At 41.0% G+C, this 20,241-nt stretch overlaps 1 protein-coding gene across 3 annotated transcripts in view; it reads left to right on the top strand.

Moving 5' to 3' along the window:
- Positions 1–20,241, top strand: part of FAM13A (family with sequence similarity 13, member A) — a 54,578-nt gene that overhangs the window by 29,739 nt on the left and 4,598 nt on the right. For 2 of the 3 annotated variants that reach the window (XM_011990718.1, XM_011990717.1), the window contains 9 exons: positions 610–823; positions 1,343–1,481; positions 2,197–2,278; positions 3,064–3,284; positions 3,893–3,976; positions 11,707–11,802; positions 13,283–13,366; positions 18,645–18,841; positions 19,407–19,508. In XM_011990718.1, the coding sequence (XP_011846108.1) occupies positions 610–823; positions 1,343–1,481; positions 2,197–2,278; positions 3,064–3,284; positions 3,893–3,976; positions 11,707–11,802; positions 13,283–13,366; positions 18,645–18,841; positions 19,407–19,508 (1,219 nt within the window). The remainder of the gene's footprint in view (positions 1–609; positions 824–1,342; positions 1,482–2,196; positions 2,279–3,063; positions 3,285–3,892; positions 3,977–11,706; positions 11,803–13,282; positions 13,367–18,644; positions 18,842–19,406; positions 19,509–20,241) is intronic. The other variant, XM_011990719.1, reaches the window with a different exon arrangement.

Below are 20,241 nucleotides of genomic sequence, written 5' to 3' on the forward strand. Positions count from 1 at the left end.
TTTTGAGACAGAGCCTCACTCTGTCACCCAGGCTGGAGTGCAGTGGCACTATCTCTGCTCACTGCAAACTCTGCCTCCTGGCTTCAAGCGATTCTCGTGCCTCAGCCTCCCGAGTAGCTGGGATTACACACATCCGCCACCAGGCCAAGCTAAATTTTGTATTTTTAGTAGAGATGGGGTTTCACCATGTTGGCCAGGCTGGTCTCAAGCTCCTGACCTCAGGTGATCCGCCTGCCTTGACCTCCCAAAGTGCTGGGATTGCAGGCGTGCATATTTTCTGTTCAATGATGCCATCAGGTGGAAGAGTTTTGTCACTGATCGACTGGGCTTCCCCCTTCAAGGCTCCTCCCCAGGGTAGCCTTAGCAAATTCTCTTTGGAAAGCCAGTGGGAATGGAAATGAGAGGTAGATAGATGATGGCTGTCAGACACGTTAGTGATTTCAGTTGGGGCACAGTGTCCTTAGTCTAGACCTTAGCTGTAAAATGAGAAATGATTCAATGGGCAGCTTCCTAAAGCATCTGGGAAGCCTGGGAAACACTTGTGTTATAAAGAACAACCCTGCCCTCTTTCAGGAACAGTCCTGACCTCTTACTGCCCTTATTTTCCAGAGCCTATCCCTGCTTTCTCCTCCTGGCAGCGGGAGAACAGTGACTCTGATGAAGCCCGCCTCTCGCCGCAGGCTGGGCGCCTGATCCGTCAGCTGCTGGACGAAGACAGCGACCCCATGCTCTCTCCTCGGTTCTACGCTTATGGGCAGAGCAGACAATACCTGGATGACACGGAAGTGCCTCCTTCCCCACCAAACTCCCATTCTTTCATGAGGTATGTTTCTGTGTTGCCGATAGGTAAATGCATCATCCCCACAACATCAGAAAAGATAGGAATGGCACTGATAGCGAATAATGTTTTTTTAATTAAGTCGTGAGCCTATGGAGCAACATATGTGAAATTCTCCATCCTAGGACACAGGCCGTGTTGCAGTTTCCCATTTGTGCTGTGGCCCAACTGCAACATCACATATTGAATTTTCTTAGCACCTCCTTTCCAAAGCACTCTCCAATTCAGCTCTTTTAGGCCCACAGGAAAGGTCGACTTCAGTCCTACTTTGCTAATTATAAATGTGAGCTAGAAAAGCTTAGAAGTATACTTAATAGGTGGGACATACCGCGCTCCAATGGATCAGTCAAGTGTCTTTTATTCAAGAGGAGAGAGGCTGTTTGGTCTTCACGCTGCCACCCCACCCCACCACCACACGCCACATGGTGTCGCACTTCCCCAGGGCCCCTCTCGCCAAGCAGTGACTGCTCCTGGGGAAACTGACCCAAGTTGTACTCTTCCCAGGCGGCGAAGCTCCTCTCTGGGGTCCTACGATGATGAGCAAGAGGACCTGACGCCTGCCCAGCTCACACGAAGGATTCAGAGCCTTAAAAAGAAGATCCGGAAGTTTGAAGATAGATTTGAAGAAGAGAAGAAGTACAGAGTAAGTGTCCCCTCACACTGTTCTTTTCACCTCCCTCTTTCCCTGGACATGCCAGTGTTTCAACAACTCAAAGAAACAACGAAAGGTTAAGGGAGACTTCTAGGGAATCTTACAACAAAAAGGCAGTAAACCCTGGATAGTACACCCTGATAAACCCCAATCATTATGTGTCAGCATTTTTCTTGCACAAGTGCATTCTTACTGAAAAAAAATGAAAGTTTAAATCTACATTTTATAAATTAATCAGTAAGCAGGAGCTGGAGAAATTGTTGAATGAAATCGTTTGACTAAAATTTAATTCAATATTATCTTCTGAAATCTCGTTAGCACTGAGCTCGTTCTGCTGTCAGCTCTGTACTCAATATTTCCCACAAGAGTGGCAAACAGGCATTTTCATGATGGTTGCTGAGCAAAACATCATACACCCCTCTGTTTTCTACACTGTTTGCCTTACAGGTTGAACCCTACAAATAATGGCAAGGGGGTCATGGACCTCACAGAAGTCCCTGATCATAAAGATGCATTTTGCCTCTGAGGAATTTTTTGAAAGCATCAAAATAACCAAATGGAAAGGATAATGGAATTACATTTGTGTTTAATTTCTTATTCTGATGGGGCTCAATTTTTCCTTCCTATTTAAAACAAAAATGATCATCAAACACTTCTTTTCCCTGCTCCAGTTCCCAAGCATTTACTCTAGACTTCCTTTTCTCAGCCTTCCCACAGTGACAAAGCAGCCAATGCAGAGGTTCTGAAATGGACAAATGACCTTGCCAAATTCCGGAGACAACTTAAAGGTGGGTAAAGTTCTGGAGCTGTGGCTTCTGTACAACAAGCCAGGTGCAGAGTCTCTCACCTCCTCTCCCACTGACTGCCACTGCTAAGGCATTCCAGGGTCCTTAAAGATGCTTCCTAGCACTCTCAGCTATTCAGAGTGACCACTGCCCCAGGTCTTTGCATGGTCTCAGTCATAGGGAAACAAGATCAGCTAAGAGGCGAATCCTGCAGCATTTCTTCATTTCCCTAGATCACTAATAGAAAGGATGATAGTTTCAAGTCAACATCTCTCAAACACCTGTTTAATCCAAGTCTCCATTTGCTGTGGTGGTAGAAGCAAACAAGTAGACGGAGATGAATCTGCAAAGCGTTTGGCCCTCATCCCCCAAAGAGATTCCCATCTTTTCAGAGACACGGTCATATAAACAACTGAATAGAATATAAAGGAACCTAATTTCAGAATAAAGTATGTAAGTCATACAGAAAAGGTTGGCCAGTGGTTAGGCATTAGATTAGTAAATACCTTTAACCACTGAAGGAACACGGATGCCACATTCTGAGAACATCATACAGGCAGATGCGGCTAAAGCTTTCTCAGCAATTAGTGTTAGGAAAACATTCCATGTAATCAAAGAAGATGTTACCATTAGCTCAGGTTTTACATAATAATTCAGGGATTTCTACTGATACTGTAACTAGATACTCTCTGAAAAAAGACAGAATAAGTTATTGACACTACAGAAAAATAATTTGTGTTGGGCAGACATCAAATCTCATATCTCTACCCCAAAATCTTCTCAACTAGAGTCAAAACTAAAGATATCTGAAGAGGACCTAACTCCCAGGATGCGGCAGCGAAGCAACACACTTCCCAAGAGTTTTGGTTCCCAGCTTGAGAAAGAAGATGAGAAGAAGCAAGAGCTGGTAGATAAAGCAATAAAGCCCAGTGTTGAAGCCACGTTGGAATCTATTCAGAGGAAGCTCCAGGAGAAGCGAGCGGAAAGCAGCCGTCCTGAGGACATTAAGGTGCGATGATTCTGTGAAGTCCTAAGCCCCAGTCAATGTGGTAGGGACACAGGGCATGCCATGCGAATCCCAGTAGGAAGGTGATGCCTTGTTAAGCCTTCCAGGCTGTTAAGTGTCTAGAGAAGCTGATGAAACCACTGCAGAGTGCGTTAACTGTGGGTGCTTTGGTTTTTGACTACAGACTGAAAACAAAACTCTATTGTATAGGTTACAGAATGAACTTGTTTAGGTTAATAGCTGGTTTTGGGACTCTCTGAGGTAGAAGGATTAGAGACAAACCTTTGGGACTGTGTAACATATAACTGTCGTCATTGCTTGGGCCATTAAGCTAAGCCCCATGTGCCTCACAGCCCTGCTTACCTCAGTGTTCACAGTACCTTTACTGCCATGTGGGAGATCCAAGTGGCTGATGATTCCGCTGTGCTGGTCATATTTCTCCCAAGAGCTCAGGAATAGCCCATTACTAAATGAACTTTGGATAGAGCTAGGGAGAGCTGTTATATGAGGAATCTTTTTAGCCTTGCTTTAGGAATGTGTTTAAGTAAAGAAGTTGGAATGTTCACAAACATTTTCCTCTCTTTCAATTCTCTATCCCTATGTTTATACAGGATATGACCAAAGACCAGATTGCTAATGAGAAAGTGGCTCTGCAGAAAGCTCTGTTATATTATGAAAGCATTCATGGACGGCCGGTATGTGATGTAGTAAATTTTCTGATTGGAGTCAATTATCTGGCTTTAGAAATGGATTTTCTATGTTCAGTATTTTACAAATGGGGTTCCCTAGTGTCTGCTTTCTTTACTTTTAGGATAAAGGAGGTTACTATATATTTACACCATAACTAAGCTTTCTGAAGGCTTAGCTAATAAGAAAGTTCTATCTAGTAGATGTTGAACTTAATTGGGTTCCAATGAAAAATTTGTTTGCAAGTAAAATTTAGTCATTAATGTACAGCTTTAAAGGAAGGAATGGTGGAGGGGCCAGGGGTTGGGGGGGCAGAGTATAGGGCGTAAAGACCCCTGGAGTTTGAAGACTTCCCTGTCCCTAGGTCTCCCCCGATAAGCTGTCACTGACTGTAGGCTTCCTCATCCATAAAATGAAAGGTGTTAAACTAGAATGATCTACCTTAAAATTCAATCTCTCTGCAATGCAGTGCAACTAGTGTTTGTCTGTAAAGAAGTTCCAGCTGCCATTCAGAACTAGAAGTGTGAGGAATCCAAAATATGGCTTTGCCTTTTCCTAATCACGGAAGCATTTGCGGTGGCTTGCTGTTCAGCAAGCACTGCTGGAATGTTTGTTGTTAGCTGTGGGGGAAGCGGTAGCACGATAGGCTTCTGCTCTCTTCCTTGAAGAACTTTTCATCACACACCCTTCTTGTCAGTCATTCTTAATAACCTTTTGTTCATAATGTTGTTAGAGACCTAACAAAACAAATTCTTAAAAGCAGGTATAAGGAAGCATGAAGTTTAGGTTCACTGATTATTTTTACATAGCCAAAAAGTATAGATCTCTTTTTCAGTCTTGTCCATGACTATATGATAGTCTTTTCATCTAAAATACGCTCTTTTAAATAAAGAAGGTTCCAGAATAATTCCCTAGACTCTAAGGTGTGGGAGGGCAAGGATTCTGGGCTTTGTTCCCCTAGTGGTGACCCCAGTCCTCAGTGTCTAGCACCAGACCTGACACATGACACAGGTCCAATAACTATCTGTAGAATGTCTCCTTGGTGGCATTTTATTCTGAATTTATCAGGTTTAAATGTAAAAAAAAAAAAAAAATGCTGGCACTGATGATGATTTATTCTGCTGGCCTGTCCCTGCAGTGGAAAATACTGACACTCTGGGATAATGTTCATGCTTCAGCCAAGCTTTGTGTGGGATTTTTTTGAAGGCGTTGAACCAAATAGTAAATGCTCTAGAGCTCAAATACGCTGTGAAACTTTCTCCTTCTTCACTGGAATGTTCAAAATGTGTAGAGGAAGAAGTGAACTTCTTTTATCAGAGAGATGCTCCTTCTCCACAATAGGCTCAGAACCCTAAAGTATAGATCTCTGTGTAGCCGCATGGCAGGCCTCATGGAGAAGGTGTGTTTTCCTTCTTTAACATTTCCTCTTTTCCTTCTGTGGATTTGGGTTATGACATTGATAGACACCTTTAAGGACTTCCATGCCCAAGGCCCTTAGGAGCTCACAGCTGTGTTCTAGATAGACTTAACCTTGCTACCAGTTGAGTATTTTGTGTGCTGTAGTATTTGTTGCTCTGAGTTGGGAACAGATTCCCTCAATCAGTCTGGACTGGGTCAAACACATAGAATTGGCAGACCCAGCTTCAAAACCAGCCCCACTGAGATGATCTCTGTGACACTGGGCTGCTTAGGTAACCTCTCAGAGCCTTGGTGCTTTGTCTATATAATAGATACCTGTTATAAATTGCCAAGGAGATGAAATGATATTACACACACACACAGACGTTTATCTGTGTATATTTACCTGTAGGATGTCTGCCACTGAGGAAGTGGGGTGGGGTGGCTGTTACTGGGTTTGCACAGTAAATGATAGTTTTCACTTCTGTTACAATTACATGTTCTACTCTCTGTAGCCTCCTTCTGATTAAGTGATTAAATCAGGCAAAAGAATGTGCATTTCATAGCCCTCTTATTAAGAATATGAACTATTATTCTTGGCCCTGCCTTATTTCCTTTCATCACTCTTTCAGGTGGGTCTGGATGCTAGCATCTCATAGGGTGGGGAACAAATGCTGTAGGAAATTTGAGCATCATTCATTTCTGGTCCCGTGCCAAACTCTCTGCCTCTCTCTATTTGGAATGTGATGCTCCAACCTCTTCAGGAAAAGCAGAGTTCATTTGATATCTGGCCAGTCCGAAAAACAAATCAAAGCGTAAACTTTTAATTCTTAGATTTCTGGTGTTACCATGGACTCTGGACTGTAAATACCATGTGGTATTTTTCTTAACTTCCAGAGTGAAACTATTGTTCCAAACCCCAATTGTTCAGAAAAGCAGGTGCTCAGAATTCAGTGGATTTTTTCTGAGTCTACAGGTACTGATTTAAAAGGGCACTAACTAGTAAAATCTTAGGCCGAAACTGTAATCAGCTGCTTCTGTACATTTTTAGCAAAGCTGTTTGCTTTATCAGGGCACTCTGCAGACTTACACATATATAAAAACAAAACACTCATGTCTACACAGGCATATAATTCCCTATTCTTATTAAAGTGTGTCCTTTTCAATATTTAAGAATCTTCTCATCAAAAGAGCATGTCACAGAAGTGCCGTAAATAACTACATGTCACTGTGTTACTGTCTGTGTATCCCACTATTTGATAATAAACAGAGGGGAGAGAATGGGTTGCCTGATCAGAGCTTCTGGTTCTTCCTCAATGGAGTATTTTAGTCTTGTGTGTTTTTAAACCTTGAGGACCCTAGACACAGCCACGTTCAAATTTAAATGCAAATTCTGGAGCCATTTATAAATATTCTCCTTTGGCTAACTGCTGTTTTGGATTTTCTGATCTTTTTACAGTCTCTTATGATTACCTGATAACGAAGAGAGAGTTGTCATTTTTCAAATTAATAGGCCAAGAATGCAACAGTTATAAGAATCCATCTTATTTTGTCTTCTCCTTCTAGCAGTTTGATGATTCAGAGGTATACCCCTCACACACAAACTCAAAGTACTTCTTGTTTTATCAAGGAGAGTCTGAGGCCACATAGTTTGTCTATGACATAATTTCTCACAAAGTTGTGTTTCTGTGACACTGTTCATAAGCACAAATTTTTGTAAATTCAATATAGGCAAACTCTCGGCTTGGAAGGCAGAGTTCTTCATTATGAAGGCAGCTTGGCCAAACCCTATTAGAGAATAATGCTACATCTCTGTGCTATATTGACAGCACTATATCCTTTATGCTGTATTGACGTGCTACTGATTGAGCATTCCGAATCCAAAAATCATCACAGTTAAAGATCCTACTTCTTATTTGTGAAAGAAAACAACTGGAAGTCCATAAACCTCGGATCTGGACCCAACTCTGTGGCCTTGAGCAAATCATTACCCTCTCTGGTGCTTTAATTTTATCATCTAAAAAATAAGGCTTTTCTAGCTCTTAATATTTCATAGTTCTAATTTATCTTTATTTTTAAAGTAAATACATTCATCATTTTACCTTTCACCTTTGTGGTTTTGTCAGGTAACAGCAACTAAACTGATATTGCAGTAAGGAAGTTTTATTTGAGGCTAAGACCAAAACCATCACAAAAGATAAAGGCAGACAAATGCAGCTGCCTAATCAGGCCTTTATGATTTCTGTTCAAGACTTGCCATTAATTAAATGTGGATAATTGTTGGCTAGTGTTCCCTTTGTGTTTTGAAATATCCGAAACTTACGGGGCAACCAAATAGGGTAGTAAGAGACCAGTAAATGACAATTTATTTGAATCATTAAGGAAAGACGGAGTGGAAGTGCCGCATTCTCCCCTTAGATCTTCACATCTGGATATTTACGTTGTTTCACTTATGTGCAAAAATACGTCTTCCGGATAACCCTAGTTCCACATATTGGAAGACCATTCAGCACTATCACTTTAGATAAAGTTTTGAAGACAGAGGAGTGAAAGTACTTTGAAGAGAGAATATACTATATGCCTGGCCTAAAGTCATTTCCAAGCAATTAGGAAGCATAAAGGTTTTCTAATTTGATTTCTGCAATTTACCATTCAGAAAACTGAGCCTGAGAGGATTTCAGTAGCTCATTCAGAGCCCTGTTCTTGGTGGGCAGCAGAATCCCTGAGCAGCTGATGAGTCAAGAATAAGAGACGTCAACTCAAACGGTTTTCCTATGGCAGATTTAATGGCTCTTTTTTGACAGTTCAACGAAGGTCCTGCTTTGTTCATATAACTACTGATTAAATTTTGACCCCACTTACAAACCGAGCACTGATCGTTATTATGATGGGTAAAAGTTGCACTAACTTTTAGTATCACTGAGCCTTTGGCTTCAAATATATATCATGAAAATGATTATGATAAAAATCAGGTCATTATTCTTACACCTTTCTCTTACCTCAGACTTAAAGATCTTTGCTATTTTTAGTGCTTCTGTTAAATGACAATGGTTTTGTGGAATCATGAGTTTTAACTCTCCATAGTCAAAAACACTGGATTTTGTCAGATCACCCACATGCGATTAGTTCCTGGGGGCCACTTATTGAAAACATGAGCAATTTGTAGAAAATCTAAATATCAATGGCATGAGCCGAAGAATTAAGCCAGTGATCTTCCTCATCTCCTCCAAGTAGAAAACTTTCTTTTTGAATAAAGAGTAAGAAGGAGATTGGTGTGTGTCAAATTTGTCGTAACTGGTTGGTTTTACTTTCAAAGATGTTTCTGCCAAATACATACTAATGGATGCTAGTTCACAGTGGGGATGCTGGCTGGTTCCTATTTCTATTTTTAGTTTACTTTGGTTACTCAACCATCTATTGTTTATCTTGCACATTATATTTCACCATGTGTCATGTGCTGACATTAGGATGCACTTTAATCTCATCTACAACATGTTCTATATATTGTTTAAAAAATTATTTCATGTGTCCGACAGTCCTAAATTCTGTCATTTTACATATGACATTGTACAAATCATTTCATTTCTGTTCCTCACACTTTTTTGTGGCTATCGTTGCACTTTTGTTGAAGTACAGGTTGAATATCCCTTATACAAAATGCTTGGGACCAGAAGTGTTTCAGATTTTGGATTTGTTCAGATTTTGGAATATTTGCATTATACTGATTGAGCATCCCAAATCCCAAAATCTGAAATTCAAAACGTTCCAATGAACATTTCCTTTTGGCATCATGTCAGTTCTCAAAAAGTTTCAGATTTTGGATTTTCAGATTTGGGATGCTTACCACGTATAACGTAAGTGCAGAAAAGAGCCCAAATTATTAACATATGTCTTGATGAAATTTCACAAAGTAAACACACCCAGGTAACCAGCACCCAGATCAAAAAACAAAACGTTGCTGATCCTCCAAAGGCCTCGCTTATGTTCCCTTCCAGTCAGTACCATGACTGAAGGTTCCACAGAGAAAAACCGCTATCATCTCACTCTGTGGCTCTTTCTTATTTTTGACCTTTAGGTAAGTGGAATCTGACAGTATGTTTTGTGTCTGGTGTAATTTACTCGGCTTTATTATTATGAGGTTAATCCATGATGTTGCATATAGCTGTGATTCACTCATTCTCATTGCTGTGTAGTATTCAATTTGGGGAACATACTTCATTCTATCACTGGGCATATGGGCGATTTCTGGTTTGGGACTATTTCCAGTTTGGGATTACAGTGCTGCAATGAACATTCTTACGTATGTCTTTTGATGAACTTAAGGCCACCTTTGTTTGGTATATACTGAAGAGTGGAATTGACGAGTCATAAGTTCAGCTCTAGTAGGTACTGCCAAATAGTTTTCTAAAGTGTTTCACTTCTAAAGAGTTCCAGATGTTCAACATCTTTGCCAGCACTGCACACAGTCTTCATTTTAGCTGGGTGGTAGGTGTGTAGCGGGTGACACCTGTGGTTTGATCCTCAGTCTTTTTCTGTAAAATAATGAGACCCTTCTAGTTTTGACAGTCATTGTTTATAAAATTATGAAACTCCTCATGGTATAGTAGATAGTAGAAGAAGAAAATACCAATTGCCCGTTAGTTATCTGATAACAGAAGAGCAAGAAATAAAAGGCTGTTATTCTTGTTGATCTTATTCTAACTTGTCAAGTTTATCCAAAGCACACTTTCTGTTGATCACTTTGAGAAAGGCAAATACAAAAGGCAACAAAGGATCATCCATTTCTTTGTAATCCAGAGTCATCTTTGAAGTTGAAGGCTCAAACAACCCATAAAAGAAATGGTCAAAGCTAATGCTACTTGCCTTTCTTACCTCTAAAACTCTTGCCTTATTATGTGTGAAGTTGTAAGAGAATGCAGGAGACAAACAGCTAACTTGAAACAAAGATGCTTCATCTCATTCCCCATTTAAGTAACCAATGGGACTGCATTTGTGAATCAGGCACACCTATTTATGTTTGAACCATTTATTCACTCATTTGATATTTATGGAATATTTCCACCAAGTATTCAGGCACTGAAATAGTTACTAGGGATACAAAAACATAAACTCCTGCTCTCAAGGGGCTACAGTCTCAAGGAGGAGACACGTGTCAACATATCACTACAATAGAGTATAAAAGCATTTGTGAAATTGCAGGGTATGTACCGGCAGGGTGGTGAAACAAAGGAGAGAATGGGTGAGTCTCCCAGAATGGGGGATGTTGGAAGAAGGCTGCACAGGGAAGTGGCTCTTGATCTGGAATTTGCCAAACAAAAGAGCAAAGAGGAAGTCATGGCAGGGTAGAGGGAATTAGACAAGAAGGTTGAGACAACCTACTTGATTGCTGGAGCTGGAGGTGTGATGGGGAGGAGAAACAGCAGAAAGAGTATGAGGCGCTTCCAATACTGTACCAGGGAGCTGGGTGTGATTCCTCCCCACTGCCTGGAGAATCCGTCCTTTAAACATTTTTTAGCCCTGTGCCAGATTCTATTAGGGATATACAGATGAATCAGTGCATGTATTTTTCCTCAAATGTTCCTTGAATACCCACTGTTTGCCAGAATCTTGTTCTTAGAAACATAACAATTTCATAGAGGAGAAAGAGAAGTGAATGAACTACATGATATATCTTTTTTTTTTTAAGACAGTCTTGGTCTGTCACCCAGGCTGGAGTGCAGTTGTGTGATCTTGGCTCACTGCATCCTCCACCTCCTGTGTTCAAGCGATTCTCCACCTCATCCTCCTGCATAGCTGGGGCTACAGGCGCCCACCACCACACCCAGCTATTTTTTTTTTCCATTTTTTTTTTTTTTTTTTTTTAAGTAGAGACGGGGTTTCACCGTGTTGACCAGGCTGGTCTCGAACTCCTGACCTCAGGTGATCTGACTGCTTCAGCCTCCCAAAGTGCTGGGCTTACAGGCGTGAGCCACCGTGCACAGCCTACATGATACGTCTTATAGCAAATATATGCTTTCATTTTCCCTGGGCTCAGAAAATAGTCATGTGGGAACTCTGAACCTGGAGGAGTTTTAAGCAGGAACCTGAGAATGAGCCTAGTTTGGATTTAGAAAAAGTTGTACTACCAATGGAGTGACTTCCACTGATCTGCAGCTGAAGTAGGTAATCTGAATATTTATTGAATAAATAATATCAGTTTGAATAAATTTTGTGAGGGTAGTAAGACTTAAGTCGCATCATCTGGAGTTTCTCTAGAATTACAAAGGCCCAGAGCATGCTTAGACAGCTGGTCGTGACTCCCAGCAGCAGGCTTCTCATAGCTCTCGTTCTTGCTTTTCAGGTAACAAAGAACGAACGTCAGGTGATGAAGCCACTATATGACAGGTACCGGCTGGTCAAACAGATCCTGTCCCGAGCCAACACCATACCCATCATTGTGAGTAGAATACCTTCCTGTGGCTGCTACAACACCTTTCTGCTTGAATGGGCCCTGGATATATGAATTAGGACCCTCACCTGCTTTCTCATTAAAGAATAGGCTTTAGTGGCTGAATCAGCCATTAGTATCCATGACTCACAGCTTGAGGAATGAAGACTTTATCAAAGACCCTTGAGGCTACATTTGTTAAAAATGGGCAAATCTGAAGCTGATAGAATTTATTTTTCCCTTTTGGAGGACACGCTTTGCCCCAAAGGCATGTACATCCATTGGATGTGCTGGGCCAGATGGACAGAGCACCAAGGGCGCAGGGCTGTGCTTTCTCCAGGCCTCTTCACTCCAAAGAGCACTGCTGTGGTCCCAAGGCCCTCTGCTCATAGTCCCTCCCATCCAAGAGGGGATAACTCCCTTGGGAATTGTGTCCAGGGAGAAAATCCTCTGAGAAACTCAAGAAAGAGGCCCTTCTTGGAGGATGTGGCAAGGTGTAGGAAAGGAGGCTGCTCATTGAAGTTGCTGTCAGTGGCCACCATCCTTGAACTTTGCTGCTTTTGGCTCCTGGATTTTGATTTTGTCAAGAGTAGGGAGCAGCAGCTTGCCTTCAGCGACAGGACAGTCTTTAAGGCCCAGCCACCTGCTCCCATCCCTCATCCCAGTCTCAGCATTTCCACCCCCAGCTTATGAGTGGGGTGTTCTGCCCTGCCCGTCTCTCGGGGAAACATTTGCCTCTGTTTCAGTGCTCCCATCTCCCCTGCTGGCTTTTAGGCTCTTTAATAAGCAGACACAAACTCACTTTGATGTTGCCGTTGCAATACATACTCATTTTAGCCGCTGCTCCTGTCTGGCCCGGCCTTAAATGCCCTTCTTATTTCTAGGCCTAGGATATTGTCTATTTCTTTTAACAATGTATTTAATGAAGAAAGGAGGGTCCAGAGATCTCAGGCAGGTGTATTTGAAGAAAGCCACTTTAGTGTATTCTGGAGGAATGTCCTAAACTAACAAATAAAACGATTAGATTCAAGGAGTTGTTTTCATTCTCCAGGCAGGAACCCATAGTGTCCCTAAGTAGGGTGAACGTGCAACAGAGAAGTCAGCTCCCCTTTGTATTGCTTTCTGAGCTTATGTGATTCTCCTTAGCTGACTACAGCCGAAGTGTTCTTGTGGCTACTGTGACTGGCGGGGGCAGCGGTGGGAGCAGGTGTTTCTCCTCGGGTTTCTTCTGCGTGTCTGCCGGATACAGTCCTGTGCTGTTCTTGCTGTACTCTGTCCTCCTTGATTTATGTGTGTGGGCGCTGAAGGGAAGCAGCAACTTGGAAAAAAAACTTTTGTTGTTTCAGGTTTTCCTGGGAGTGTTTGGCAGGGAGGGGTAAGAATGCAGAGTTAAAAGTTAATAAATACTGGTGAGGTCAGAGGAGGCCGAGAGCTGGAGGGAAAGGGAAAGGGATTCGGAATGTAACCTACTTGTTAACACCTGTCACAGGGTTCCCCCTCCAGCAAGCGGAGAAGCCCTTTGCTGCAGCCAATTATCGAGGGCGAAACTGCTTCCTTCTTCAAGGAGATAAAGGTGAAGACCCCAGCTGCTAACCCATTGCTAAATCCGCACCAGTTCCCTCCCTCCTCCCCTCCCCTCCGGTGAATGGAAAGGGGGTGTGATTGGGCCTTTTGGTGATGGCTTCTCCTAGCATTCCCTAAAAATCAGTAGCTGCATATAACCGACTTTCAACAGTTCCCTGTAAAGAGTGCTGATTTCTCCAGTCTCATTTAGCTGATCTCTTTGGTTTTATTTTATTCCCCGCTCTTTTTTGTTTGTATTATTTGCTGTCGTTCATTTTGTTTTTACTTTGCTTTCAGGGATTATTTTGTTTGGTTTTGTTGTCCACAATGCTTTTCGTTTGGTTTTGTTTTCTGTATTTGGGGAAGGGATTTTCTGTATTCCAAAATCTTAAATTAGCTCATGAGACCAACTTTAAAAGGAATCTCATATACTGTTTATAGAAAAATCAAAATTAGCATAGGAAATAGATATAAACATATAAAACAATGCAAAATTGTACTTCTACAAATAGTAGTTTTTGACAGATTTGCGGGTGCAATATTTCCAGCTTTTCCTTCTTGACTGTCTCATAGCACATTTAGTCCCCAGGACTAATTTTAAAGTCTGCTCTTAATTTACAAATGAGGTGCTGTGAATGACTGATAGCTGCCAGAACATATGTCCTGATTTTTTTTCCCAGTAATACGGATTTTGTACAGATAATCCTTGTCATCAGTGACTACTTTTGCTAGAATGGGAGATGGAATCTGTGCCCATAGACCAGCGTGTCTCTGTGGGACCCTAACTGGCCCGTACTAGGATCAGCCTCTTTCATGTTTTTGTTTCTAGACAACTGAACAAACTGGACTGCCTTATACAGAACTCTAGAGATGAAAAATCAAGGGAAATCATTTTTTAAAAATCAGTGATTGTTTTTCTAACAGTCATTTAATTCCAAAGCAAGAGTTAAACCTGAAGCAGAAGTGAGTTTTAAGAGTTTCACTTGTCATATTTCTGTGACAGTTCCGAGCCTGGGGTGGTCATTTACATGCTATAGTTAGGAATGATTATTTCAGTATATGGGAGACGCTTGTCTACTGAGGGAAACCAGTTGAGAACTTCTCCATTTTCTTGTCTGAGGTAAGGCACCACAAGCTACAAAGTCTTCTTTTATGTATTCCTTTTGTTGCCTTTTGCAGATCTTAATACTTCATATGCCTAATTGTATGGTATTAGGCAATGACTGTGCTCACTGTATTAAGCAGAACTTGTTTCATGAAAATGCTCTAAACTTGGTACTTGAAATTTGGGCCAGTATACTATATTGTGTCTTTAAAAATTAGAGCTATTTTCTTACAATAAGCTTGATGTTAATGAAAGACAAATTTTGTCTGGCTGGTAATGTCACCCAAGAATGAAACCACAGTAATTGGAGAAATTTGGGTAATTGTGTGTATGAAAATTAGCATGTTTCTCTTAGCAGCATGCAATAGAACCATTACTAGATAAAAATGTGTTCTTGAACACATCCAAAGTATAGACACTTAATAATGGTTTCACTAGATGAATTGAAGATAACCTAATGATGGATGCTCTTTTTTATATAAAAGACATTTTTCCCATTCTTATCCTTTAGCTTAATTTTTTTTCACAAGTATATTTTGGCTGTGGTTTATCTCCTGGCCCACATCATGGTCAAAATTTCAGATAATTTTGCAACGACTACCTTGCTTTTGTAAACAGTGCTGTCTTTTGGTTCATTTTGTTCCTGTTGGCCAGGCCTATTAGAATGTATTTTGACTGTACTAAATCTTGGCAATTCCAATTTAGAATTTGGTGTGTGTGCAGATAAGATTGTATCTAAGTGGTTTCTCCAAAACTCACCCCTGGTTTTAAATGCTTTTGGGAGCGAACCAGCTGTATATGAACTAGAGCCAGGTCAAGTTCTGAAGGCCTAGATTTTCCAACCCAAGGTAACCTAGAGATCATGTAGTCAGTTCTCCTAGCCAACATAAGAATCCCCCCTAAAACTTCTCCGGCAGAATAAAGACATTGTCCCTACAGAGAGATTCCATCCTCAAGCTTGAAACGTTTACAGCAATGGGAGCAGTTAGGTCACTCACTACATGAGTATCAATAATAGCTAACAACTTGTATTATTGGTTTTATAATTATCTTTCTTAATTACATAATATGTATAGGTTCGATAAATACAAAATGTATAGGTTTGATAAATACAAAAAGTTAGTGAAAATAGTTGAAATTAGAATATTCATAGTTATTATCCATTTATTGCATTCTATCCCATAGGCTTAGTGTTGCCCTTTGGAGCACCATGAAATACACACACTGCTTCTTCCCTGAGAGCACTGCCTGTATTTACAGTCACCTGCCCTGCCCACTGTCACTCCACACCCTATGACAATCTGTTATCCAAGTTCCTCTTACTCTTATGTGATATGGGTTCCAGACCTTTCAGTGGTCTCCTAGCTCTGCTGTGTGCACACACACTGGTTTATCAGTGTTGCTGTTAAAACTGATACCCAGAACTGGATATTAATCTGGATATGATGTTAATCAGAACAGTGAACCAAAGACTCGTCTTTACCTTGATCTGGATGACTGAGACCTTTTCATGCCTCCAATTTCTTGCCTATGCAACTGTCAGGGTATTGGGACAGTTATTTATTTTGGCCTGTCTGAGGATAGGGTGTCAGCCTCAGCACTGCTGACCTTTGGGGCCGGGAACCGTTGTGCAGCACTGCCCTGTGCTTTGTGGGTTGCTTACCAGAGTCCTTGGCCTCCACCCATTAGAGGCCAGTAGTGTGCCACCACCACCCCTTCACCAGTCGTGAGAGCCAAAAATGTTTCCAGACATTGCCCAATGTCCCCGAGGGAACAGATTACCCCCATTGAGAACCACTGCTCATGGCCCTGGCATGGCTCACACTTTGCTGTATACTTCTGCATTGCCACTGATGTATCCAGCTTTTCTTTTTCCTAATTAGAGGGCCTTGAATTTTTCTAATTTGTTACATCTCATACTTCTATTTCAGCTGTAGGAAATACACTAAATCTAGCTTTTGTATTCCAACATATCAGATATCCCTACCCGCTTTGTATTATCTGTACATTTTGAGAATATGCCTTTTCTTTGTCCAAGTGACTCAGATACTGAGGAAGGCAGGGTCAGGCACAGGGGCTGCTGTAGACTGCGCTTCAGGTTCTCGTCACCCTTTAGTCATTACTCAGCAGAAATGTGGGCAGCCAGCTTTCCTTTCATAGTGTCTGCTTACCTGGTTGTTTATTGAAATCCAAATACTACATCTATCAAAAAAGGAAAAATGGTTCGTTTTCGTGACTCATTTTTAAGGAACCAGTCTCATCAGTTGATCACTGATTATTTCCCAATTGCTTATATATTATCTATGTATTAATTCCTTCTAGAATCTATCCAGTCTCTACAACACTTACGATGATTGTCTTATTTGAAAATCTGTTTGCTATTTTTCCTCGTGATTGTCAAAGGCTCCTAAGAGTAATTTTGTTACATTTATCTCAAAAAATATTGAGTGCTCACTATGTGCAAGGCAGACTTCCACATTTTTAAGTTCTCTCAGGACTTTGGGATATAATTGATAAGACCTAGACACCTGATTTCATTAAAGGCCGTTAAGTTCTTATTTGTAACTTCGTTAGCTGTCCCAGGTGTTTATGCTCTTCTAATAGTTTTTTGTAGTTCTCTTTTCAAACTGAATTACTAGACTGCTTAATAGCCATTTATTGGCCATATGCAAGCATTGGCCAAGCTCTGGGGACAGCAGTAAACAGATAGGCCCCAATTCCTGCCTCCACTGAGTTATGGTCAGGTGCTTCTACCCTGTCTTCCTTATCCAGGGGAGGGGAAGGAAGAGAGGGAGCAGAAAACTGATGTGCACAGCCAGTGTCTCAGGTGTGCCTTATGAGGTACCTGACATACATTATCTCAATTTTTATCAAAACTGTGTTGATGGGAATTGTTATTACTCTTAATAAAACAAAAAGAAGCGTGTTCATTTAAAAAGTCAATTTTACTTTGTAAATTTTTAAATGTTTTTAACAATTTAAAGAGACTCAAGATCTGAAGTCACAGCCGAGACAATCTGGAAAAGTCACCTAGCTTTTGCCAATTTTATTTTCATAGCAATACTTTGATATCAGTTATATGATAGTCCTTTTTTGTTTTGCTTGGTTTGGTGGCTTGTTTATTCACAGTATTTCTCTTCAGAAACACCATTATTAAACATACCAAAATTCGCCATGAACCATTTGCACACTTGCACTTTGCCCTCCAGCAGGAACTGCAGCTGCCTCCGGAGATTTTTTTGCTGCACTGCCATTGAAGCCATTTGGTTTACCTGTAATAACTGATGCTGTGCGTACCGTTTTTCATATAGCTGTATTCTGAACCAATTTTAAAATTTTTTTAGGATAGTAAGTTATTCTCTGTGGTCTGACTACCTTTTGGCAGTACATCACTTCTTTTGAAATCTTTCAGACTCTGATATTATCTCTTCCCTAGGCTTACATAGCCTTAAACTGGCTCTAAGAAATGCTGATCTGGCTTTATTATTTTTCTATTTGCATTATCAATACAGAGAATAGCATACTTTTCTTAGAAACTTGTATGCTGAAAAATAGATTTTTGGCCCTTGGAAGTTCTTTGGAAAAGCTTGAGTTTTCTTATTTTAATCACGAGAATATAATGTTTCAGTCTTCTTAAAATTTCCCTAAAATTCTGTGCATTAAGCAACCATAAAATATTTTCTAATCTCAATTCTTAAATAGAAAGGTTGTATTGTTTTATTTCAGAACATGTTCAGACTGATTTTTTTTAAAAAGCCCTCTGAGATACACAAGTAGTAGAATCCTTTAAAACACTGGTTACTGGTGATGAATTTTGTTTTGTACTGTCACAGCTGGAAAATTTTGGATCCTTTTAGTTCATCTGATTTAGGTTATAAGTTATGATGGTTGTTCCTTCTTACCCCATCCTGACAACTATTAACATGCTGTACACTCATTTGAAAATAGTTTTGCAGTCTGTTTTCTCTATTGAGTGGCTACGTTGTTTGTGTTATTAAACGTGTATATTTATATTGAATACGGATATTCAATAATATATCTGTAATGTACATATGTATTGCTAAATGTAGATACAGAAGAAACTATGGGGTCTGGTAATTAAATGATTATTAAATGATACTCATAATGAAAGTGTGCCCCAAAAAGTGACCAGATTTTTATTGGGGTTGCTGTGTATCTCCAGGAAGAAGAGGAGGGGTCAGAAGACGATAGCAATGTGAAGCCAGACTTCATGGTCACTCTGAAACCCGATTTCAGTGCACGATGCTTTCTGGACCAATTCGAAGATGATACTGATGGCTTTATTTCCCCAATGGATGATAAAATACCATCAAAATGCAGCCAGGACACAGGGCTTTCGAATCTCCATGCTGCCTCAATGTATGTCATTTCGGTGGTGGCGGTGAAATGTTTTGGTAAAAATAGCTCTCTTAAATATTATCTTAGCCTTTGTATCTAAATAAATTAGCTGATAAAATACATGTGACTACCTGGGGTGTATCTGGATAAAACTGATTTTTTTTAATTCTTTTTTTATATGCTTCAGCCCATATTATTTGAGGGAACTTTTGAGTCTTGTTTAAACAACCAGAAGTTCTCTCTCTAAATGGCACTGTGTGGTTCTGTACATCACAGCCCATCACTTAACACATGCTGAACACAGACGTCATCTTCTTTCAAAGAAAAATACGACAAAGTGCCGTGGGATTTCACGAGGCCTAAGAATTCCCAAGTAGCAGGAACCCCCAGAAGCTGGATCTGTTGCCAGCTTGTTTGGCTTTCAGGAAATGGAAAACATCCATTTCCGCTCCCCCTCAATGCCCTCAGCAGTTTCTGGATTTATTTGCCTCCCCTTTCTGCACAGCTCCTGTTGAGTTACACATTCATTATATTTATGACAACTCAAATTTAACTTAATTTCCTTGCAATGCTTCCTCTCTCTTAGACCTGAACTCCTGGAACACCTCCAGGAAATGAGAGAAGAAAAGAAAAGGATCCGAAAGAAACTTCGGGATTTTGAAGACAACTTTTTCAGACAGAACGGAAGGTAGTGCCTGTCTTCCCCGCCCTCCCTTCCCCACCCCGCCGCACCACACACACCCATCCCTTTTGTTTTTCTGTCAGATCTGTGGAATGCCTTCAAACGGGGGACTCTTCTGCATCCTCCCTGTAACCTGGTCCTTGGGTTTGTGCCCAGGGACCCTCAGAGGTTGACTGTGAGATGATGGGATTTGTGTGGACCTCCCAGAAGAAATGCTCTTTGGGTAATGCCCAAGAGTGATGCAGATTCAGCTGACATTTATGAAACGAACCTGTGCCATCAAATTCTTATCTACAATGAGCAGCAGGAAGCTGCGTTTCCAGCTGGTGGTGGCACCAGTGCTTTTTTCTTAAGAAGCTAGAGGTTAGCCAAGTGGCCATAGTGGCACACCTGTAGCTCTAGCTACTTGGGAGGCTAAGGCAGGAGGATTCCTTGAACCCAGGAGTCTGAGGCTGCAGGGAGCTATGGTCCACCACGGCACTCTATTCTGGGCAATAGAGTGAGACCTCATCTCTAAATAAAACGAACTAGAGAAACACGGGAAAGAGGGATCTAAGTATTACTGATTTTCAAGCTCATTTCAAAAATGAAGGTGATAATTGCCAAGTTTAAATGAAAAATATGTATGAAAAGCAGTAAGTCGGCCAGGTGCAGTGGCTCACGCCTATAATCCTGGCACTTTGGGAGGCCAAGGTGGGTAGATGACATGAGGTCTGCCTGGCCAACATAGTGAAACCCT

Source organism: Mandrillus leucophaeus, unplaced genomic scaffold, assembly GCF_000951045.1.
Source record: "Mandrillus leucophaeus isolate KB7577 unplaced genomic scaffold, Mleu.le_1.0 Scaffold381, whole genome shotgun sequence".
Classification (NCBI taxonomy): Eukaryota; Metazoa; Chordata; class Mammalia; order Primates; family Cercopithecidae; genus Mandrillus; species Mandrillus leucophaeus.